Source organism: Protomyctophum bolini (assembly GCF_963924005.1).
Source record: "Protomyctophum bolini genome assembly, chromosome: 10".
Classification (NCBI taxonomy): domain Eukaryota; kingdom Metazoa; phylum Chordata; class Actinopteri; order Myctophiformes; family Myctophidae; genus Protomyctophum; species Protomyctophum bolini.
In genome coordinates this window covers 10,616,775-10,641,989 of record NC_137871.1, presented here as the reverse complement: position 1 = coordinate 10,641,989, position 25,215 = coordinate 10,616,775, and the positions used below count along the sequence as shown (strand labels likewise).

Here is a 25,215-nt window from a genome sequence, read left to right as displayed (position 1 = left end):
ACCTGTATAGGAAATGTGGTGTCTCTGGACATTGAGTAACTGGGGAAATTGTGGAATCAATTTAGGGTTGGTATGGTCCGTGGGAGGGGCTTAGCCTATATAAGTAGGGAGACTTCCCACTGCCAGTCAGTCAAAGCAGGACTGCAGAGGTGTGAGGACCAGGGGGCCAACCTGCCAGTTGCTGTGTAAATACGTTCGTTGAGTTTTGATGGTGTGAAAAGGAGGATAAAGAACAGACTTCTCTGCATCCAAGGTCTCTGTCCGACAGTTTTCTCCAACGTTTGGCTGTTCTTCCTACATGTGACTTATATTTTCGGCAAACACTACCCACACTATAGGGCAAAGTGTGACAGTGTGCGTGTGTGTGTGTGGTCCCTCCCTGGCTACTAGATAGAGATGTCTGTCTCTGGTCTGTGCTGTCCCGTCTGTATTCAGCCGCGGTACACTTAAGGGGAGCTGGGCACAATTAGCCGTTAACATTACAAGGCAAGAATTAAGCCTCGTTCAAGAACCCTCGGGGGAAATTAAACCGCCGGCAAATCATTAAACCACAAGCTAAACATTAACATCCATTTGCATTTTTATTGCACCTGAAAAGAAAGGGGCCAGGGTCCATTATCTGTGAGAGACAGCGACGGGGATCCTCTTATTTATTAGTGTCCTCCCGCGCCCCGACAACAATGGCGTTTATTTTATTTATTAGTGTCCTCCCGCGCCCCGACAACAATGGCATTTATCCACATGAAGGAGCCAGAGAGAAGCCTCATTTCCATGCTAGAGCTTTTGGAGGGTTTATGATTACAAATAGGGACATGATGATGGCACAAAATGGCTGGCAGAGGATACAATGGCTTGTTTGTTATGCAAATCTCTCCATCCCTCCCAAAATAAACAGACGCAAAGGGATGATAATTGCAGAGGAACTGCAGGCTGAGTGTCCCGGTTGACTGACTGTTCATTAACTGAGTACAACAGGAAGTTGGAGCTGTTCATTAACAACAGGAAGTGCGGGGTAAAAAAAAAGAAGACATTACTCAGGGATACTATCCTTATCTCTGTAACCACCTGGACTCTAACCATCGGACTCTCCCCATCTCCATCTTGCACTTGCTCACTGTCTCTGTCTCTCTCTCTCTCTCTCTCTCTCTCCAGGTGAATGGAATGTGTGGTCAAACTCCTCAGCGTGTCTCTCGCTCCGTCATTTCTGTTCCTGACCAGGCTCCTGGTGTCCCCGGGGGGGTCCGTAGCCCCGGGCCCGCTCCTGTCGTCCCTGGGGTCCGTAGCCCCCTGCAGCCCGGGGCCCGCATCCCCCAGCCAGCCCCCAACATGGATCCTGATGAGACGTTGGTCGGCCTCCGCAGGTGAGCAGGAAACGTGATCAACTACTGAGAATTCGCTGGGGAAAAAACTTAAAATATTTCTATTTAATATAAATAATATAGATAAATAATGTGCTATATATTTTTTTCTTGAAACATTTTTTTCACCCAGTGTAAAGTTTGTAGTCAAAGTGTAATCCTGGGCGCTACATTCCCTCTGACAACCTGCGGAGAGCAATGGACTGACCTCATGTTTCCTCCCATGCATGAGGAGTCCAAGCCGCTTCATTTCACCTGACAGGGGTGTTATGATTATGTACCTGTACACAAGATGTAACAATAAAGTACTATACCTTGAAGACATAAAACTATTTCAGAGCTTGAAAAGGTTTCTCTTCTTGGGTCTGGTCACCATGGATCATTTGCACTATTGCATCTGCCATGTAAGAACTTTGGGTGTATTAGTTAGTTTGGACGGCAGCGGTGGCCGAACGATTTGCGGAGCGGTCTTGATATCGGAAGGTCGCTAGTTCGTAACCCCCGGACCGGAATGTTAAAATTACCACCGCTGAAGTGCCCTTGAGCAAGGCATTGAATCCCTACCATGAAATGTTCTATGAGCAGGGCCTGGCTGTAAACAAGTTCTTGAGCTTAGTCGAGTTACCCTGGTTAAACATAGTATTACTTTGCTTTGCTTTAGTATTGACTTGATCATTGTTTGCGAACTGTCATGTCGGTTTATTGTCATTTACTGTCATTGTTTATGTAAACTGTTAAAAGTCTCCTGTAAGTCCATATGGGCTCGGCTTCTTCGGAAGCATGACACTTAAATAAAGAATCAATCAAAGATTCATATATAGTGTTGTCAGGGCATCTCATCTGCATAATGCACATCAACATGAACAGGCATGCACGTCCAATTTGGCAATGTGATACAGCTGGTAGCTGGGACAGTGGGACACGCACCATTTCCTTCATGAATCCCTTTTTCATCAGCTCTTTTCTCAAGAATGCATGTGGTCATAGAACATCCACTCCATATTTGCAGTGCGAGTTCAACTGTTAGACTATCGACTGTAAAACAAATTAACCTTAAAGGACAACTTTAGTTTTTTTAAACCAAGGTTCATGTTTTAGGTTGTTATTAGAGAAAGTAAAAGATGAGTGTTAATTATTTTTCATTTGCTGCTTTCTTTCGTTTTAGGGATTTTAGCTCTTTTTCACAGGGGGGCGGGGGCATTCGAGCATGGGGCTAAATATGTATTTCTTTACAAAATGTTATGGTGATTTATTTTTATATTATTTACTATAGTCCTAATAAACCCCAGGAAATTACATCTGGCCACAGAAGATCACAGGATCTACTGAATGTGATCTACCTACTGGAGGAAGGCTTATACTGTGTGTATAGGCTCAATATGTCAGTTTGTCATATTCAATAGATCCTGTGATCTTTTGTGGTCAGATGTAATTTCTTGGGGTTTATTAGGACTATAGTAAATAATAAAAAAATAAATTGCCGTAATATTTTGTAAAAAAAACACATATTTAGCCCCATGCTCGAATGCCCCCACCCCCCTGACAAAAACTGCTAAAATCCCAAAAACAAAAGCAGGCAGCAAATTAAAGAAAATGAACACTCACCTTTAAATTTCTCTAATAACAACCTAAAACATGAACCTTAGTTGAAAAAAACTAAAGTTGTCCTTTAAGTTATAAGTCATGGGTGGACAGCATTTCTTCCAGAGGGCCATATACTGACTCCCACAAAGTGAGTGAAGGGACAAGAATTGAAACTTGAAACGCTTACAGTAGTGCTGAATTATGTTAAAACTGCATGCATGTAGACGTGACCGATTGCTTTACTTTAGGCTTTTTGCCAGGCCAGATGACCTGGGTCCTTGCTTCACGGCACAAGGATTTTCTGGTTAAAAATGTTGTCTTTTTAACAGTGTATGTGTCACTGGTGTGCTCTGAGGTTACAATGAAAAGAAAACAATTAACTTCAATTTGCAGCATCAACTTTTAAATGTACCATACCAATTTACATCTTGGCAGTTGTCTGACTTTGATATGCCACTGATTAAGCCCACGGCAATATGGATTCAAGGCAGACCGTTTCACAACTATAAACATTTAATACTTACCATTTTAGTACATGTCTGCATCGATGAAATGCAGGTAGGCTTACTAGGCTACTTGTATGTCCGCAAGCAGTAAATATGAATTATACCACCATGTTGCGATTGAGTGAAATAAATTTGCCTCAAAATGCTTGGGTGGCGTAGTATAGAGCTAAAGTACCTGCGCACCGCCACTAAGAGTTTAGGGGTTCTGAATCCACTGTGGTACATCCCGGCTTGCCGAGCGTCAGTACGAACATAATTGGCTGTGTTCGGGGGAGGGAAGTTGAGTTGGGGAAAAGGTCCCTATTAGTCACTGCACGTACGCCTATGGGCGTGTACGCCATGCTGGACGCACCGTCCAGGCGTCCAGTCAGTGTCAGTGGGGTGTGGAACGGGAGGAGGAGGATCTGGGTGCTCGCCGACAGGTGGGCTAGTGGGGTACAACAGCAGTGGGAGGAATTCGTTGGCATAATGAATCGAACCGGGGACTGGCTATGAATGAGGCAGGCATTGAAGCCCGTACGTAGCAGGCACATTAACCACTCAGCTATCCTATCGGCACCCCCCGTGCGGCAATGTAGGTTTCTAATGAACAACGTTAAAGTTAGAAGAACCAATGGAACACACACAGATGTTCAGTTACAGTTACATCCTCCAGAATAGATGCTCTCATCCTCTGGCTCAGGCACTGGCCCCCGTTACTGTATGAAGCTCCTTTCATTGTCTCTCTGGGTTTCTGCACGCGCACGCGCACGCACACACACACACACACACACACACACGCCCCTCTCTTTGTAAAACAATTTGTCCGTCTACACTTTTCTCGGTTCGCCTAGATTACCATAATTAAACTCTCTTTTCTCTCCTTCACTCTTTCCTTCTCTCTCTCTCTCTCTCTCTCTCTCTCTCTCTCCTTCTCATACCAATCCTTCATGCACTCTCTCTCTCTCTCTCTCTCTCCTTCTCATACCAATCCTTCATGCACACTCTCTCTCTCTCTCTCTCTGTCTGTCTGTCTCTCTCTTTGTGTCTCTGTCCGTCTGTCTGTCTCTAATCTCTCCCTCAGGGAGTTTATATCCAGCCTGCAGGGCTACAGCTCCTTCTACAGCGGCCTTGGGGAGGCGCTGTGCAGCCGAGAGCCCGAGGCGGCCAACCACTCCCTCTGCTGGAACGGACAGGAAATGACAGACAGGTAAATAAGGCATTGATTTATATTATCACACAGGATTCACTGCCATCCGAGGACCTGGCTGTAAACCTTCAACTGCACTGAAAGAGCCAGATAAAAGTAACTACATTTACTCAAGTACTGTAATTAGTACAATTCTGAGGTACAGTACTGTATGTAAAAATGTCAGTACTTTTATACTACTTACACTGTATCTCAGAGGCATGGTGGTGTTTTACTTTTGAATACTCTACTATACTAAGTATTAGAAAATGTTACTAGTTATTTTTGATTGATTCAATACTTAACCCATTTTGGTGTTAGCATTATGTTATGCTTTAGCTAGCCATTTTTGAAGAATCGAAGAGTGACTGACATAGAAGAATTTTTTTTAGAATCTGATCTCAGGTCAGAATGGAAAACTGTCAGGATGTAGAAGACATTTTTAGAATCTGATCTCAGGTCGGAATGGGTTAAAAGTACAGAGGTATATACGGTACTACAACCGTACAGTATAGGTGCCGTTCCTGCGAGTGCCTCCTCGCCGTATCACCCTTGAGAAATTACTAGCGCCTGCAGGACACATGCGGCGGTCGTTGCGGGCCAAATTTACATTAGGCCTACTGTACATTAATTTGATAGCCCACCCACTGAAGTTAAAGTAGCTCACCCATTGGCTTCTAACAATCCACAGTGTCTATACACACCTACAGTATACTGTACTTAGCAGGTCGCACGAAAATGGAACATTTAACTGTATATGCATAATGCGTGACTCTCGGCGTGTGTGTGTGTGTGTGTGTGCATCCATGCACGTCATGATAGATAGCAGCACCAACTCGAGGGAGTGGAGAGGAACAGTCAATGAGAGAGAGAAACAGAGCGAGGGAGCTCAGGGAGGAAAAGAATACCTTCCGTTTCTTTTTAATTAATGACGTTTCGGTGTCAAAGCCTTCCTCGGCATAAAGAAAGTGGTCAGTGATGTTGTTTGGACCAGGAGGGACTGATAGACAGACAGACAGACAGACAGACAAGTTTGCATGTTCTCCCCGTGTCCCCTAGGGTAGGTATACCCTCACAAAAAACATGCAGTAATCCTGGTCTCTAAACTGCCTCCCCCTGGCCAGCCGGGGCGCCTGATGGAGGGGAAAGGAACTGGTTGGAATAACGTGTTCCTTCCACGCGCTACGTCCAACCAGGGAAACTCCCCCCTGTCAGGTGTAAAGGAGCAACTTGGACACTCAGGCAAGAAGGAAGCATGAGTTCAAGTCCGTTGCTCTCCCCTTGTCCCCCATATTATGTGGACTAGGTTGGCGGAGGGTGTGTAGAGCCCAGGATCACATTAGATGATTGACACAGGGGTGAAAAATGGGTTACAAAATCGTGGGATAAAAGAAAGAAAGTGGTTCCTCCACTTCTCGGCCACCAGGAAGAGCCACTTCCTCTTGCACACCAGACACCAGTTACATATAGCCAAGGCTGTGTTAAGAGTAAGACTTTCATTTTCCCAAACAAACGCATAGAGAAACAACACTTAATTGTTAGGTCAATCTCATGGTAACTAAGATATTCAATAAAAAAAAAATTAAAGACACATTTAGCTACATTTAGTCTGTGAACTTCACGTGCAGCTACTTAGCAAAGCGACCGAAACATTGCTAAGAAGCCCTGCATGGCCAGGGTTTGGTAGCGAGTTCAGGTACAGATACACACTGGATCAATGTGGAGAGAAATAATATGAACTGATTTTAGGTGTAGTAGCTAGATTAGAATCGGAATCAAGGTTTGGGACTAACCGTTTTAGAAGACTTGTGCAGTTGCAAATTGCAGACAAAGTGCTCTTTTAGTTACGTTACGGATTTAAATGATTATAAATCACCATTCACAGCCCCATTTCTGACTATTTCCTACTTCGTCTATTCGGAAAATAGTTGATCTATCTATACAGTCACAATGTTGCTGCTATTTTTTGAAAAAGTTTGACCATATGTTTCGTTCTAGTCCATTCACAATAAGCACTTTTACTTTGGTACTGTAAGTGTATTTGGATGCCAACACTTTTGTACTGAGACTGAGACTTCTTTTCTAACATAGTATTTCTACATTGTGGTATTGCTACATTAATGTACGCACAAACTCTTGTCTGATTAACGTCTTCCACCACACTGAGAGCCTCCCAGCAGCTCCGCTCTGCTGATGTACATCGTGTCTGACATAACAATAAAACATATGACTGCTCTATATTTTATAAATTGTATTTGCGCTGCACGTACCGTAGATAAGGTCTCAGCCGGCGGGGGAGATGGAGCCGACGAGGTGAGCTGAAGGGTACGTTTGCGTTGGGGAAAAGCGATGGGCATTGCCGCGAGGTCGCTCTCTCGCCCACTGAGTGTAAATCTTGACTTTGGCTCTGTGGGATATTATTAAATGTCAGTCTCTCCGTCGCCCGCTTCCCCTTCACTTAATTGCCACTTCGATCGCCTCCCCCCCCCCCAACCCACCTCTCTGTCGTCTCGCCGCACACCACAGGACCCAATTTGGTTTTCACAATATTTCACCTCAACCTCCGGTTCCTTTGGCTCCCACCCCCCCCCCCCCCCCCCCCCCCCCCCCCCCCACTCAACCTCGTCCGACCCCAATTTAAGTTCGGCTTACTTTAGCTCAATTCCATTCAACTTGTTTAGCCTTGTTATTAAATGTGCACTGCAGGCTTAAGCAAAGAACTCATAACTCATAGATGAGTTGATGAGACACAGGTCTAGGTAAGGAAGTTGAATTCTTCCAAGGTTCAAGGTAGTCTTTGTTGTTACATTGTTACATCTTGTGCGTAGATACGTGACTCTAAAGATATATTTTTGCTCGGCCGCGTGATCATTGTTAAACGGTGCATTGTATAAGTGCCTTTACCAAAGTGCTTTACAATGTGTATACATTACATTAACCCATTCAACTCATTCACACACCAGACAGTGGACGAAACCTTGCAAGGCACCAAACCCGCTCACTGGGAGCAGTTAGTGGTTCAGTGACTTGATCAAGGACATTTTTACACCAACCCAGGGGGAGAGATCCAGGGGGAATGGTCCGGGAACCCACTCTCCCACCACCTGAGCCAATATCGCCACAAGAAGCATATGAATAGAAAATAGAGAAATGTATATCCCACGATTTTGCAACCCATTCTTGACTTTCACCCACACGTTATTCCGACCAGTTCCTTTTTCCTTTCCATCAGGCGCCCCGGCTGGCCACAGGGTGGTAGTTTAGAGACCAGGTATACTGCATGTTTTTTTTGTGAGGGTATACCTACCCTATAGGGGACACGGGGAGAACATGCAAACTCCACACAGAAAGGCCCTTTCGCCAACCCTGCCTTCGGGGTATCGACACTTATGGCGCGGAGGAGGGAACGCGGCCACAGCGTTCCCAGTGGGAATCGAACCCAGGACCTTCTATAGCTGTGACGGCACTATGGACTGTGGCACCGTGCCGCGTTTTAGTTGTTTCTCATAAGCGCACGTCCTTTGTACTTCAACTACACGGCCGTCTGCCTTATCTGTGTGCGCTGACTGCGCCCGCCCGCCCGCTCCTTCCCAGTCCCTCCCACCCCTCACTGGGGGAAACTCCGGGAGGAAAAACGGGCAAGCGTCATGGACCCTGGTCTCACTACAATAATACAATTAATTCATAAACCTCTCTGTCTGACAAGAACATGCAAACGTAACAGTCTATGGGTCAGACTGACTCAGAGGTCTAGGCCACAGGTTACTAGACATAAGGCATATTTTAAAAAGCTGCACTCGCCAGGGATTTGAACCCGGGCCGGGTCCCTCATGCACGTGCTGACAAATGTACCACGGATCTAATAGAGCAGTAATAATAGGAAGCATACCTGCTCAGGGGAGATATTGAATTTGGACGTTTAGGCCGTATACCTCTTGTCAACTAATAGCGGTCCTAGCAGACCACATGACCTAAATGTCTCAGTAGGAGAGCAGGGAGACCAAAATAACAACCACAGCATAATGTTTTGGTTATATGGCATTCAAATACTCATTATCTACCATACAATATTGGTAAAAAATAACAGTTAATTCACAAAATAATGTTACATATAGTGTATATATAGCCTCCTCCGGGGCGTCTGAAACGCGGAGCCGCCGGACGGAGGACGGAGGGGGTGATTATTATTACACGCCTGGCCAAACGGTGTGATATCGAGGCGGGGGAGTGGACGGGGGAGGGGAGGGGAGATTACGGTGTAATTGTCCGTGTCAGCTGCGGTGGCGCTACGGCCGCGTATTCCTCCGGCTATACGTTTTCACTCTGTGATTTTGTTCAGGATCCTCTTCCATTATCCTCCCAGATAGGAGCTTTCTCCAGAGAGACCATGAACGTGATACTCATTGGGGCTATTGTCTAGTCCAGATACGTTTGGGCGGGGACAGGGCGGCGGGTGCGGGGACAGGGAAGAGACAGCGTCTGACTGGCACTTGAGAAGCGTTGCTCAGAGTCACGGGCCTCACGGCTAAATATGGCTCCTGTGTCCGCCGTCCCACCTGGAGGCTCGATGAGAAGGCCTCAGCGATGTCAGAGGAGCAACACTGACGACAAAATGTCACACTTTGTCATCTTCTGGGAAAAAGGCCGCTGCACACCTCACACAAAGTGCATATTATAATCAAAAAGGGTATCTCTGAATAACAAAGAATTGGACCTGCACACTGTCAGAAACTTTGTTTGCCCAGAGAACTTTTTCTTTTGTCTGACAGACAGTGTGCAGGTCCTATTCTTTGTTATTCAGAGATACCCCTTCTTGACAACCATGTCAGCTCAAAACTTTTGTATCTCCTTTCCTATCTTGATATCATGCGTTGTCTTTTCGGGGTTTTTTTCTTTTCTTCCCTCAGTGACATGGCAGGCTGAACACAGCACAGTCACTGTCAGGGTTCAGTGCTGGTCAGAACATAACGATGGCTGTCACGGACTACACTACCCATGCTGACCATCACCACTGACCCTTAATTCAACGTTTTCCAGGCCCCCAGTTTGATATGCAAAGTGCATCTCTGACTGGGACCCTGGGGTTTACATGTTGGTCTGGGTCTGCAACTCGTCAGAGTAATACGCCCATCAACCTTTTTCTGGATCAGTGACCAATTGCAAACCTTGAAAGTTTTTTTTGCGCCCCACCCATCGGAGCACGTTAAGTGGTCACTGGTCAGATGGGTGGACCGCATTCTTTTTGAGAGCATGTTTATTTTAACCCATTCTGACCTGAGATCAGATTCTAAAAATGTCTTCTACATCCTGACAGTTTTCTGAAAAAGCTATGTTTCTATGTCAGTCGATTTTTCAAAAATAGCAGACCTACAAGCTCGTAGCGCGCCACTCGGTGGCGCGCTATGAGCTTGTAGGTCTGCTATTTTTCAATAGCTAAAGCATAACGTAACGCTTACACCAAAAGGGGTTTCCGCCCAAAATGGGTTAATGATCTGAGATTGTCTTGTATCAATTGGAACTAACATAGTATACTTTAAGTTCCATTTTATTGGTATCACAATTAAAACTCAATTTCTTTTACTGTTTTAAAAGAAAAATACACCATGACATTGTTTTTCATTGTTAGTTTGTAATATTAATGTTAAAGTATCATTAAAATCGTATTGTTTTGCAAATTATTTAGAGGCCCACACTTTCCTCAATCCTCACGGCCCACCAGTGTTGAGAATCATTTAGTATTAGTCATAGTCTTTTGAATGCAATTTCATTTAGTTTTCATTTAGTTTTAGTCATATTTTAGTCTAAATAAAGATTTTAGTCAACTAAGTCTACAGTTGATTATTTCGTAGACAAATTTTGGCGGGACTTGTTGGCGTCGTAAACCAAATAATCATATACCCAAATCAAGGTCGAATTCACAGATGAGGTGTGGAAATCAGTAATCATTAGTGTAGTGCGTGTGTGCATGAGAGAGATGTGTGTGCATGTTGTATGTATTAACCCAAATGCTGAAAAAAGGTGCATGGTGGGAAAGGAGAACTGAATACAACAGAGCTGAGGAAGGGACTGGGGAGGCAGGCTTATACAGGGCCCTTGGCTAATTGATCATCACAGCTCTACTGCTTCCCAATCCACTGCAACACAAGGAGAAAGGGAATATAGGAATAGCAAAGCAAACTAACCAAAGTGAATAACAATATAAAGCTACACCAGACCACCTAATCCATTTCATTTCGGTATATGATCCGGGCTGGAGCCGGATGATATGCTTACGTCATGTTGTAGGCAATGGTTTGCCTACAACAAAAAGGAAGCTGTTTGTTGCTTCCTGTTTGATTAAAAGCTCTCGTAAGCGAGAGATTTTATTGAGAGGGAAAAGGAAGTTGTCGCCGCCTGTTCATCTTGTCTGGCGACTACAAAACAATACTACAACATGACGTAACCACATCATCCGGCCCCAGGCGGGATCATACGGACTTTTGAAACGGAGACCAGGCTTTCCTCCGAGGCGGTGGAAAGCCTGGTGAGGCGAGGTTACCTAATACAACATACCACAATATACTATATACACCCTAGTATAGTACAATACATACAGGGGCCGTCACAACAGTCACTGCGTGAGAGCGAAATGAAACGTCAGGTAAAAGATCAGATGAAACTGATAACACCTAATAGTAATAATGATGCCGAGACTCAGACAGTTAAGCATCATGAGATCTGTGACCTGTGTTGATGTGATCTCTCTCTCTCTCTCTCTCTCTCTCTCTGGCGTTATACGGTCCGATAATGCAGAACCGCATGCCTTAAAAATGACCTTTAAAGAATTCAAGCCCAACAACACGCTATAGCTGCGAAACACACGAGCCCAGCTCGCCTCGCTTATCTTCAGGACCTTTTCGGGTTTCCCGTCCGTCCTCCATCCCGGCCGGCCGGCCGGCCGGCCCCCGTATTTCCTCCCCTTCCGTCTGCTTAATGGAACACACATCCCTCCATTATTAATGTGACCATTAACGGGGGGGGTTAGGTATGAGATCACGGCGGTCTAATAAGGAGGATGAATAACCGTGGAGATGTGGGGGGCTTTAATGAAAAGTCATCCCATGGAGGAGTGGAGGCTGAAGGATGAAGACATGATGTTGAAGGGTGTTCAGAATGACTGCGGTTGCAGTCATAGCCCCGAAATAAGAAAAGGTGCTGTACTTTGTATCCGTTGTCAAAAGGGCAAGAACTACGTAGATGAGACACTTTTATTTTTTTCTCCCGTGGCCTTTTCTCTCTAATATATAACTAACCTTTTACCCAGCGAATCCTATAACTTCCCACAGTGACCAACATTGGCTACAAGATGACATTTAGACTGACTCCTGATGGATGTTGTACAACCACGTTCGATCACTGAAAAACTATTTTGCTACCACGGTACTAATTATCCAATCCATCCATCCATCTTCAACCGCTTATCCGTAGTCGGGTCGCGGGGGGCAACAGCTCCACCAGAGTGCTCCAGATTTCCCTCTCCAGAGCAACATTAGTGACTTCCTCCTGGGGGATTCCAGGAGACGTTCCAAGGCCAGTGAGTCGATGTGTTTCCTCAAACTGCGCCTTGGTCTTCCCCCGGGGGTCTCCTCCCAGTCGGACGTGTCTCTCTCGTGTGACCGAACTTCTCACCCTATCTCTAAGGGAGGCGCCAGACACCCGTCGAAGAAAACTCATTTCGGCCGCTTGTATTCGCGACCTTATTCTTTCGGTCATGACCCACACTTCATGACCATAGGTGAGAGTAGGAACGAAGATTGCTCGGCAGGTACTAATTATGTTAGATATTTCTAATCAATGGTTTATTTATAAACGGGCACCAGCCTACTGGGGAACGATGTGAGTACGGGAACGATGCAAATTGGGATTGCATGCCCCAGCTGTTTATGTCGTTAAAAACGGCTGACATTGTGTTGCTGACGTTCACGAATGGGTTAATCGGACCAGTGTGTGTCCAGTGCGGAAACCTCGTATGAATCTGATCTCAGGTCAGAATGGCTTAAGACCCCTTGGTGGTCCCCCGGATCCCGACATTGAGAACCAGTGACGTACAGTAGGGTACAGTAGGGCCCCCCCCCCCCCCACCACCCCCAAATCAAGCTCCGCTTCTTCAGCTGTGTAAACACACCTGTACACTCATGGCGTGCAGGAGCAGAGCAGACCCAAAGTACAGCAGGCCTGTAAGACATCACCATGGAACTGCTCCTGAAGGAATATATCCTCCCAAACCGCACGGACACTTTTACAATTCTCGACTCACCGCCTATCAAAACAGACTTTCAAAAACGGGGGTCGTTTCGTTGTACGAAATAAATATAAAAGAGGATATGGATTCTTTTTTTTAAAGAACCGTATAAAATGTCCCTGTATATTATGGAACCTTTTTTTATTTTTGAACCGCAAAGCAAACTATTATGTTCTTTTCAGGGTCTATAGAAGGTTTTTTTTTTTGGGGGGAATAAAGGTGGAAGACACGCCAGGCAAGGACATGATGATAGACGGAGGGACGTGTTTCGACGTGTCTTTAACCCATTCTGACCTGAGATCAGATTCTAAAAATGTCTTCTACATCCTGACAGTTTTCCATTCTGACCTGAGATCAGATTCTAAAAACATGTCTTCTATGTCAGTCGCTCTGACACCAAAACGGGTTCCCGATCAAAATGGGTTAATGCTCATTATGCCTCCTTCACTTAAACGTCTCCTAACCACCTCTCCTAACACACTGTAGTGTCTGTCTGGAACACCTTGAGCCTTCAGGACCCATGAAAAACGAATACAAATAATATACAGTAGGCTACTAATTTAATAAAAGTCTAAAATTCCATAGCAAAGACTGATTGATTGATTTCATTAGACAGATTTTAAAAACCTATTAATTAGTCAAGTTACCAGTAGTTAATCAAGGTCGCATGTGTTGTCACAAGTTGCACAATATGTTATAGTAGGCTTACCGTATGTTATTGAGATTCATTTCTATTTAATTTAACATTATTATAGTGATGAATCACAACAAGTTGTCTCAAGACAAGTATACAGAGCAGGGACCCAATGTCAGTGCCAACGTTGCCCCCTCACCCTGAGCAAGCAGTTTTAATGTCAGTGCCAACCTTGTCCCCTCACCCTGAGCAAGCAGTTTTAATGTCAGTACCAACCTTTCCCCCTCACCCTGAGCAAGCAGTTTTAATGTCAGTACCAACCTTGTCCCCTCACCCTGAGCAAGCAGTTTTAATGTCAGTACCAACGTTGCCCCCTCACCCTGAGCAAGCAGTTTTAATGTCAGTACCAACCTTGCCCCCTCACCCTGAGCAAGCAGTTTTAATGTCAGTACCAACCTTGCCCCCTCACCCTGAGCAAGCAGTTTTAATGTCAGTACCAACCTTGCCCCCTCACCCTGAGCAAGCAGTTTTAATGTCAGTACCAACCTTGCCCCCTCACCCTGAGCAAGCAGTTTTAATGTCAGTACCAACCTTGCCCCCTCACCCTGAGCAAGCAGTTTTAATGTCAGTACCAACCTTGCCCCCTCACCCTGAGCAAGCAGTTTTAATGTCAGTACCAACCTTGCCCCCTCACCCTGAGCAAGCAGTTTTAATGTCAGTACCAACCTTGCCCCCTCACCCTGAGCAAGCAGTTTTAATGTCAGTACCAACCTTTCCCCCTCACCCTGAGCAAGCAGTTTTAATGTCAGTACCAACCTTGCCCCCTCACCCTGAGCCCCAATGTCAGTACCAACGTTGCCCCCTCACCCTGAGCAAGCAGTTTTAATGTCAGTACCAACCTTGCCCCCTCACCCTGAGCCCCAATGTCAGTACCAACCTTGCCCCCTCACCCTGAGCAAGCCGTTTTCTGCAACAGTGGCAAGGAATAATTCCCCTTAACGGGAAAAAGAAAACCTCAGGCACAACTTAAGTAACCAGGCAGTGTCGACAAACTTACATGTAGCAATTTTGTAGCTGGATTTAGCAACTTTGCAGCCTACCCAATTTTTCAAGTAGCACCTAGCAACAGATTTAACACATGTTTTGTTTTCAGCCATTTGGCAAAAAACGAGAGTGTCTAAAAACCCTAAAATGTGTGCATTGTGTGTGAGAGACAGAGATATCGACCGCGTCAGGGGGGGGGGGAATAGATACTGTAGAGTCTACACAGTGTAGACAGAAAGGGAGATGCAAGCAACAGCAATGAACAATAGTGACAACGATAATGACAGCCGTAAAAACTACAACAGGTGTAGTAATATGGTAGTATAATAAAAAAGGGATAGATAGGTTTGATGTCTGCTTTTGCCTACTACCTCGTGGTTACTTTTTGTAGCACATGACCGTTTATTTACTTTAGCGCTTGTGTACTCGGCCTGTACTGACCCTGTTGTTGGCTGTGGGTTCACGCTGATACCAGGACCTTGCAATGTGTACGTTTCTGTGGATATGAGCATGTGCTAAATACCTGGTGCATTTCTTTTGAGTGGCGCAACCACTCCGAGGAACAGCAATGTCCGTGTTCACCTACCTATGTGTTGGTTCACCTATGTGCCTATGTGTTGGTTAATGAGCACCAGTGTGACTATTAGTACCAGTAGGGGCGCTGGTGTGCCAGAAACAGAGAGAGAGAGAGAGAGAGTGCTTTTGAGAGTGATTTTTACCTATTCTTGGACAAACATTCGGCAAAGAAAGAACAGATCTGCAAGCTCACAACACGGACCAACTATAGAGTGGTGGGGAGCACTGGGGACTGTCCACGTTTAAGTGGTTTATTAATGATTGTATACATTTCATCTATACATGGATATGCATTCAGCTTCACCGAACTACAATGCTATATTGTACACATTCAAATTATAAACAATTACTATATCAAAGTATATTTATAATTAGACGTACTGTAACCTAGTCTACAGTGAGGTTAAGGTTGTTTATAATCTGCATTAAGTAAATAAAGTATAATATTTGTGGCTTGCTTGACCAGAATATACATCAGTTATTCATATAATCAACACTAGGTGGCAATAAAACATAATTTAGTTTTTTTCCCCTACATTAAACCCCAAATGTTTGGGCTCTATAATTCTTTATAAAGAACTGTATATAATGGACAACTTAATTTATTTACATACATATCTAGACAACAACATCAGTTACTTAAAAGGAGAAAAGTTCTGGATAACTGGTTAAAAAAGCAAATGGTGGATGGACTTCTTCTGCTCCTGTTCATCACAATTTTAATTTAAATCACAGCATTTAAAATTATGCGTCGATCTGCCTTTAATCCATTTTGGGCGAGGGAACCCCTTTTGGTGTTAGCATTATGTTATGCTTTAGCTATTGAAAAATAGCAGATCTACAAGCTCATAGCGCGCCACCGAGTGGCGCGCTACAAGCTTGTGGGTCTGCTATTTTTGAAAGATCGAAGAACCACTGACATGGAAACAGTTTTCAGAAAACTGTCAGGATGTAGAAGACTCGAAATGGGTTAAAGCCTATAGTGCGGATCACCTTGTCGATCTGGTTCAGAATGAAAATAAACGTTGTGTTGTGCTGTGTTTTGTCTCGTGCGTCAGGTTCCCTGGTCCGGCTCTGAAGCGGGCTCACACTCACGGCTCCGAGTCCAGAAACAACAAGGCCCTGGACCCCGTCATCGGTCAGATCATCGACAAACTCAAACACATCAACCAGGTGTGTAGTAGTAGTGTACACTCATGATTGAATGCATTTACTAACGGGAACCGAAGTCCCGTTAGTCTGAACATGCACTGCTCCCGTGCTTGCGGTTAGGTTTAGGTTAGGGTTAGAGATAGGGATAGTAATTTCGGAACAATAAACCTTCTGACTAATGACACGGCACCCAGCCAACACACAACACAAGCACACACACACACACACACACACACACACACACACACACACACACACTTATGTTCCAATTATCTTCCATAATATGGAACAGAAATATGTTTACAGTACAAAACAACAGAGGCTTATGTTGTTTACATTGAACATACCATCATATAGTTTAGGCTACTTTATCACTACAGGCCAACCCTTACGTAAAAAGGCAAAGAGTAAACTTTTTTTTCTTTTTAACCAAATGAACCCTAGAGGGAAATACTATAGCAGACTTATAGCATAAAGCCCTGGTGGACCCCCCGGTCAACTAAGTATAACCTACTATATAATAAAACGTGAAATCTCTGCGTAGCTGTTGTTGTTGACGCACAGGTGTGTTGAGAACCGTTCCGACCGCTCGACTTCAACCTCGGCACGCTCATCGTTACAGACACGAGGCACTGCCGACCCGTCGTTGAGTCACTCGGAATTGGCAGTTAAAGTGAATGGATTGGATCTCCATATTGGGCATAAAAGGGGTCAGGGTACAGTCACAGTCAGGGTAGAACAGAACAGGTACTCTGACAATGCGTACAACAGGTACTGTATGAAAGGGTTAAATGCACTGGGTAGGGCCTGCAGTCCCGACTTGAATCGTTCCTGAGTATAGGGTTTACAGGTATAAGTGGTTGAGGCCCACAGTCAATAGGCTCTCATGGTGAAAAACATATCATATCATGTTTGTGTTTCCGTGAGAGAGCTTATATCCTTCTCTATGTTCTGTATGTGCGTCAGTGCCTTGCATGCTGCTGGCCTGGCAACTTCGACGTCTTATCCCAATCGTAGAGGTAGCAGTTTCAGCAGGGGAAACCATGTAGCTGTCGTTGTCTCTCTCTCTCTCTCTCTCTCTCTCTCACACACACACACACGCATGCACACATGCACTCATTTTTTTAGTACTAACCCCAAAGAGCTTGCACATCTGCTATTTTCAGTGCGTGACACTGGGGTGCACCCATAGACTGTGGGTGCAACTGAGGATAGACCAGGCATAACTCTTAACCCCCACTCTTAAACCTAAACTCTAAATGACTAAGCCTAACCCTATAGCCGCCCCAACTCCACAAATCTATTTTAAACCATAAAAACAACCATTTCTCTTGTGAGGAAAATTGTCCTGACAATGTCTATTTTTCTCTCTCTCTCTCACACACACATGCGCACGCACGAGTGCACACACACACACACACACACGCGCACGACCGCACGCACGCACGTACGCACGCACACACACACACACACACACACACACACACACACACACACACACAGGATGTTGTATAGAGAGCAGTTGCTAACATCATGAACATGTATAGTCCTCTTGCAAAGCAGAAGATGTACAGTAATGCATGTACGGTATATGATTGCATGACCACATCATACCTCCCCGTCCCTCTCATAGGTGATTCACTGAAAGTCTAGACGTTTCTAGTATCCTGACAAATGTGACATGTGCAGTGCTCTAATAAGGCAGGAATAATAAGACGTGCCAGAAATGCGGTGGGAAAAATACTTTGCATGATGTTCATAGGGAAACGGTTCCTTTGCAGATACATTTTTTTACATGAATTTGGCTCTTTTCCTAGAGATATTTTATGTGGTGTACTATATACATTCCATATATGGCTCCAACGCCTCCGACCGTCTCATATATGCTCCTGGCAATATATGACATTTACACATGCGTACAGTACATATAATGGGTTTTCTTTTTTTCTCGCACTATAACTTTCTATTCATGCTGTAGGCCTACAATTGTATAGGCATAAACACTGTATAGCAGCAGCAGCAGCCGGCCAGCCAGCCACTGCACTGCTTCAGTGGAGATGTTTACCATGAGATCATGTTGCTGATGGTCTTTTGATGAGATCTTTGTAGAAAAACGCAGATTGGTCAGATGACTGGACTCATTGTGCTAAAACCCCCCCACAATCCCATAAACAGACATGGTTCTCTCTCTCTCTCTCTCTCTCTCTCTCTCGCTCTCTTTCTCGTGCTCTCTCGGTTTCTCCCTGTGTCTCTCTCTCTCTGTCTCTCTTTAGCTCATCTCCCTGTGTGTCTCTTCACTCTCTCACCCTCCCATAACTCTGTCTCTGGTATGTAATGAATGCATAAGGATGTTAGTACATGCTTACTGTATATGTGTCTCCATACTAAAGCTTTCGCTCTTTTTTTTTTCTCTCTGATAAGCCACAGCCCCAGTCAAGCACGTTCATTATTTTAATCTGAAACCTCTGCTTGGATCTCGGCCTCCATAATTGAGATCAGCATCTGATTAAAAAAAAAGACGCGTAGCAGTAAATCATGATTTTCACAGATTTTCTTTTTATTGAACTGTCTATTGAAATCCGAACAATGGCAGATTATTTCTGTCCCAAAACTGTACGAAAACAAAAGCATCATTCAAGATCACTAAAAACAGAAGAAGATTGAGAAGTTTATGTGAAAGTTCTTATTCTATCAGTTAAGGACTGGCTATTAAACATAACTGGTTTAATGGGATCCTCATGGGGCATAGGGGGGGAGATGGACAGGAGTAGGAATGCCAGATTTATGCATTGTCGCACCACTGCGTCACACAGGGGGGAAACATGGTCACAACGTGTCACAATGCAACACGTTGTGAGCTTGAAGATCGGATATTTTGTTGCAGACTGTTCCTATTGAAGCTCTGTAATCAAATCTGCCTGTGGAACTAAACAGCTTTCAAATGTGACGTTGGGGGGGAAACAGCCGAGCGGTACAACTATTCAAAGGGGCAGAGTTATCATGTTGTTCATGTCTATTTTAGTTCATCGTCGATTGTTATCATAATATGTGACTAGATTTGACTGAGAAATTACAGCTTTTCACAAGAGGAGAAAAACTTGTATTTATTTTAGGCAGACTCGGAGTCGTCACATACTAGAGCATGTCTGAAATAAGTGTCGGAGCTGTAAATATGAAATAAATGTCCAAACATGTAGCTATAGGTGTAACGTTAGAGACCACAGAAGTGAACCTTTCAAGCCTGTTTTTCAACTCGCTGTTTTCTGCAAGACATTACAAGTCATATCTCCAAAACTGGTGGGCCAAACTGAACAACCAATTATGTCAATTTGAAGCTATGATTCCCTGCTTTTATGTGACATGAAAAAAAAAACGAAAATTCAAAAAAATCCAATGGCAGTCCCTTAGTCAAATGTTGTCACATATAGTCTACTGGATATAGACTAGAGACAACCATATTTTCTTCTTTCTTCCTACGTGATCCTACACTTCCCATGATGCATTGGTCAGCCGGCCTGTCGATGGCATAAACGTCTCTTGTCTTGTTTCAGTGTACTTGTCTTGCCGTGGGTTGAAAAATCAGGAGGCAATGAAGAGAGAAGAGAAAGTTAGTGTTTTGTGCTGCAGCACGTAATCCCCGTCTTTTTTTTACGAGTCCTGCCGCCCCCCCAGCCTGTTGAAACGACCACCGGCTCTGGATGTTGCCTGGGCTAAAGCAAATAAGACTAATTGAACATCTGATAGCAGAGTGTAGGCCAGCGCGCCGCGCATGCACAGATAATGGCTTTCATCTGCCCTGTTTATGTTGTGCGTTTGAGGATGGGGCCAACATTGAGATAATGTGCGGATGCGTCATGTTCCTGGATATGTAACACTGTGCCACGCCAATTAAAACGGTGGAATTTCTGTCCGATGATGGCTGCATCTGATAACGTCTGGCGTTCAGCATCCTCAGACCCAAAGGGTATAAGGCGTGCTGGTACGTGTATTCTAGATTGACAGAGCGCTTGCACACGTGTGTGTTCTAAATAAGAAACATTTGGGACATGATTTATAATCCTGCACGCTTTTTTTTTTTGGACAAAATATCGGTCGGAAACATTTGTAATCGGCGGTGTAGGATTCTTCCGAAATCGGGATCGGCGTTGGACCCCGAAAATCTGGCACGGGTCGTCGGGCTATTATAGAAGTGACCCAGATTGTAGCTATAAGCATGAATCCGTCCCTGGCAAGCTGCTGTGTGTGTGCAGACATTTTGTGTAGCGTATACGGGCCAAGGGGCCTCGCAACTCTGCTCTCCTACAGAGAGGGGAACGTGGGACCCCTTGAAAGAATCCACTTCCTTCCAACATTAATCCCCCCGATGTTCCCATTCCTCCTTAAGTGCTCCGTCGGCGATGGCCTCATGAAACGGCCGCTCCGCAGCGGAAGTGTGTCATTTCTCACGTTGTCAGCGGTGATCAGAGTGTATCTGGAGAGATATACGCGGACAGCCTGGCCCGTCGGACGCTATAACCCCTCACTTCTCCGCGCGGCTAAACTAAACACAGAAAAAGAGAAAATAACACAAAGCCTTTCCTCCGTGTGCTTATAAAACGAGGCTTTCTCACGCCTGGAGCGGCTGATGTCATGATTCCACCGCGGCCAAGTTAACAGTGAGCTGTGCCCTATAAATGCATGCAGAGAAATGGCTTTTCACTGAGGTTATGTTCCCCCATGTCGCTGAATCTCTGTACAGGACTTCAATGTGCTTTTAGTGCATGCTTCTAGTATGCATGGTTCTAGTGTGCAGTGCATGGTTCTAGTATGCAGTGCATGGTTCTAGTAGGCAGTGCATGGTTCTAGTATGCAGTGCATGGTTCTAGTATGCTTGGTTCTAGTAGGCAGTGCATGGTTCTAGTATGCAGTGCATAGTTCTAGAATGCTTGGTTCTAGTAGGCAGTGCATGGTTCTAGTAGGCAGTGCATGGTTCTAGTATGCTTGGTTCTAGTAGGCAGTGCATGGTTCTAGTAGGCAGTGCATGGTTCTAGTAGGCAGTGCATGGTTATAGAATGCTTGGTTCTAGTAGGCAGTGCATGGTTCTAGAATGCTTGGTTCTAGTAGGCAGTGCATGGTTCTAGTGGGCAGTGCATGGTTCTAGTATGCAGTGCATGGTTCTAGTGGGCAGTGCATGGTTCTAGTATGCAGTGCATGGTTCTATAATGCTTGGTTCTAGTAGCCAGTGCATGGTTCTAGAATGTTTGGTTCTAGTATGCAATGCATGGTCCTAGCATTCAGTGCATTCTTGTCTTAAGTCAGACACTTAGCTTGCTATACCAAGGGCTGATAAAGAGGCATTGACTAGTGTTTACCCCATTGAGGCCCAGGTGACGATTTCCTGTGATTACCACATCAGAACTCCCATGTATGAAATTGTACTGACATGACCCCTAGTGTCCCTATATTCTGGGGGGAAATAGCTGATCTACAAGTTCACAGTTGCTTGTGAGCTTGTTGATAGGCTATTTGCAGCGAGAATATTTTGGTGTAGAGGAAAAAAGGATCGGACCAAGAATAAAGCCTGGGGGGACCCCGGTCAGCTAAGCATATTTGGGTTTACGTGGTTTTCCTAAACGTTGTGCTTACTGTTTCCCAGAGTCCCAGACATAATTGTGATTTCTCAATGTGTGGTTTGGATGCGTCGTGCTGGATGAGCATGGCTACATATATCCACAGTTATCACAGATTTTAAATTAGATTGGATTATATATCTGCCCTATTTGGACCGACGTGTTCTTGTCATCCGGAGAAAGTTTGTTTTTCAGAACATCTGTTGGACTTCCCAGGGTATCGCGTTACTCCTCCGTACGACTAATCTCACTGGAGACGCTTGAGCTAGTGGCGAAATGGAGCAATTACGTGATTGGTCTTTGATTATAGAGCGTTTCCCTCTAATTTGTCAGACGAGTTTGCCATTCGGAGGGGCAGAACTCAGGGGGGGGGGGGGGTTATTCTGATAGGCTCATCTGAGGTTTTTATGCGATGCTCTTTGGAGAGACGCATTAGAAAATCATTTGGCTATATATCTTTGTTGAGTAACTTTTAGGCCTCGTATATACAGCAGAGAATACCCGTTATAATTCTGTCACTATTCCCCTACACCACTGGTTCTCCGGACCCCCAGGGGAACTTGAGGGGGGGTTCCATCTTCCAGGGGCCCCCAGGGCCAAATTATTGATATAGGAACCAATGGACCCTTATTAGGTCTGTAACCCCAATGGGTCCATTTGGTTCCATTTGTACACTCACTGAGATCCGAATGATATAAAAAGGGACTCCTTAACCTATTGCACATCAAACTGGGGGTCCCTGACGTTAAAAAAGATTGAGAATTGCTGCGCTGTGCAGTGCAGTCGGTGGCGGGGAGACACTATTACAGTCATAAGCTGGAAGACGTTGAAACGGTTTAATTTCTGGCTGACTCTGGCCAAATCTCTGCCCTCGTGGCTCATTCGTTTTACTTTCATCTTTCCCCACTATATCCCCTTCTCACCGCTTTTCCCTTTCCCTCTGCCCTCCATCCTCTCTCTCTCTCTCTCTCTCAGTCCCTCCCCGGCTGTGCCGAGTTGTGTGTGACAGACTGCAGCCCCCGTCGCCCCCTTGCCTTCCACTTTCACACTCCCACCCCTACACGTTTCTATCCCCTCCTCCTCCTCCTCCTCCTCCTCCTCCTCTGTCCAGCTTCCCAGCCTAATTGAAGCCAGAACCTGGGAACGTCCTGCAGGTAGGACAGGAATCCGGGCTGGAAAATAAACCAGAGCCCGGGCGCCGCAAATTCCATCACGCAGCCTCACTTCCTGCGAGCTGCAGCAGCAGCAGCAGTCACCCTGGCTTTCCACACCTAATGCACCGCCCATACCGAATACCCACTTAATAGGACACACACACACACACACACACACACACACACACACACACACACACACACACACACACACACGTTGGTCTTATTACTATATTTGTGAGGACATGACATTTTTGAACGCCACTTTTAGGAATGTGATTTTTTTTTCTCATTTTCAAAGCCTGAGTTATATAGTTTATGGGCGATCGACAAACTCACAACGCACAGGCTGACAGCGATGTGTGTTTCGGTGTGCGACACTACAATAAATGTAATAAAACCACCCAAACCTCTAAATGCCTAAACCTATATTGCAAGACTATAACACTCCAAATATATTTTAAACTATGACAGCATTTTGTCTTGTGAAAGACCAAGAGAATTGTCCACTATTTTACTCCAATTCTACGGTGCTTCATAGTTGCTTTCGTCAGGCAACATCTTACTTTTGCTCAAATTCTATTCTACTGTACGGCTCTCACAAGTATAGTAATAGAAGTGTGTGTGTGCATGCACGCACACACACACACACACACAGACACACACACTGCTATTATTGGACACACTTTAAGAGGGTCCTGGTCGAACTGTAGCTCAAACACACCTATAAGAGTTGGCCAAATAAATTAACCAGACACCTCTTCATACATGAAGCCCTGAACCGACGCCCTAGCTCCCAACGCACCACGCCTGGATCCACCGTCAGACCAACTTAGGCCTCTTTTAGACGGCGACCATCTCCATATAACACGTCAAAGTCCCGTTGCGTTCTCATTGTTTTGGACCATTTACATGAGAACGCACACTTGAATGAAAACGCTACAAAGTGCATGCATATATATGCCAGGTCGCTAGGTGGCGCGTGTCCTTGTGGGGTCCGTGTGACGCAGCGCATATATAAACCATAGACATAAGTCACGCATGCGTAGAACTACTTCCGTTCTTCTTCTACACAGAAAGTAAACAAACGTCGCGTCCTCATCACACCTCCAGCAAACCGGACTATCCGACATGGTTGTTGTTGTTCGTTTCCCCTAGCAACTGACGCATGCCTATGACACCATGTAAAAACGTAGGACACGGGTGAGCCGACCAGAGCTGACGTAAGCCATGATGTCACAATTTTTGCGTATCCACCGGTTTGCCTGTTTATATGGAGACCATAGGAAACGGCGTTCTAAAAGATTTCCACTCTGGGAGGTGGTTTCACTTCGTTGCGTTTTCACCTCCTTTGAACACGGTTCTCGTCTAAATGACAGCAGCAAACGATACTTTATTTTGCCGTTTTTTATGAACACCATCCTCGTGTTAAGAGCACCTCAGAAGTACTCTGATGAAAGTACCAATGCCTACAATGTAGAAATGTGCTGTTATACAAGTAAATGTCTTTCAATGCTATACTTGGAGTAAAAGTATTGGCATCAAAATAATATTTTTACGTTTGGTATGATAAGTATATTATATATTATACCAAACGTAAAAATCTTTATGCAAATGAACCCTTTTCACAATCACAATAATAAAACACTCAGATATTCTATCGCTCAGATATAATAGCACACAGCTGACAACGTGTCGCGTTGTGATGCGTTGTGAGCTTGTGTGTCTGTGTTTTCAAATAGCACAAGTATAAAATAGGCAATAATATATGTTTTGTAATAATATAAATCTGCAAAGTAACTATAGTAACAAAAAAGTTTCAAATGACAGGTCGATGTGGGTTCGAAAACAAACAATATTTGGCTCTGAGATGTATAGTGGAGTAGAAGTAGTATAGTGTATAGAAGAGATCAAAACAATGCTGTTTCGGTATATATACTCAAGTAAATGTACTTAGTTACTTTCCACCACTGCACCGCCCGCCACCATGTGTGTTCTAATGAGCGTGTCTACAGAGTAGGAAGCAGGTAAACGAGGCAGGCCATAGCGTTCGTCCTCTCGTTCGTTCCGTGGCCTCTCCTACGAGCGCGTATGCTTACAATCAAACTAATGGACACCGTGGGCGTCAGACCAGACGTGCTGTTTCGCG

At 44.8% G+C, this 25,215-nt stretch overlaps 1 protein-coding gene across 1 annotated transcript in view; it reads left to right on the top strand.

Annotated features, from left to right (window-relative positions):
* gpc3 (glypican 3) overlaps positions 1 to 25,215 on the top strand; it is a gene marked incomplete at its 5' end in the record, with an annotated part of 154,228 nt that overhangs the window by 86,696 nt on the left and 42,317 nt on the right. Inside the window, 3 exons of the mRNA XM_080773341.1 lie at positions 1,153 to 1,361; positions 4,512 to 4,637; positions 16,210 to 16,324. Of these exons, the coding sequence (XP_080629467.1) occupies positions 1,153 to 1,361; positions 4,512 to 4,637; positions 16,210 to 16,324 (450 nt within the window). The remainder of the gene's footprint in view (positions 1 to 1,152; positions 1,362 to 4,511; positions 4,638 to 16,209; positions 16,325 to 25,215) is intronic.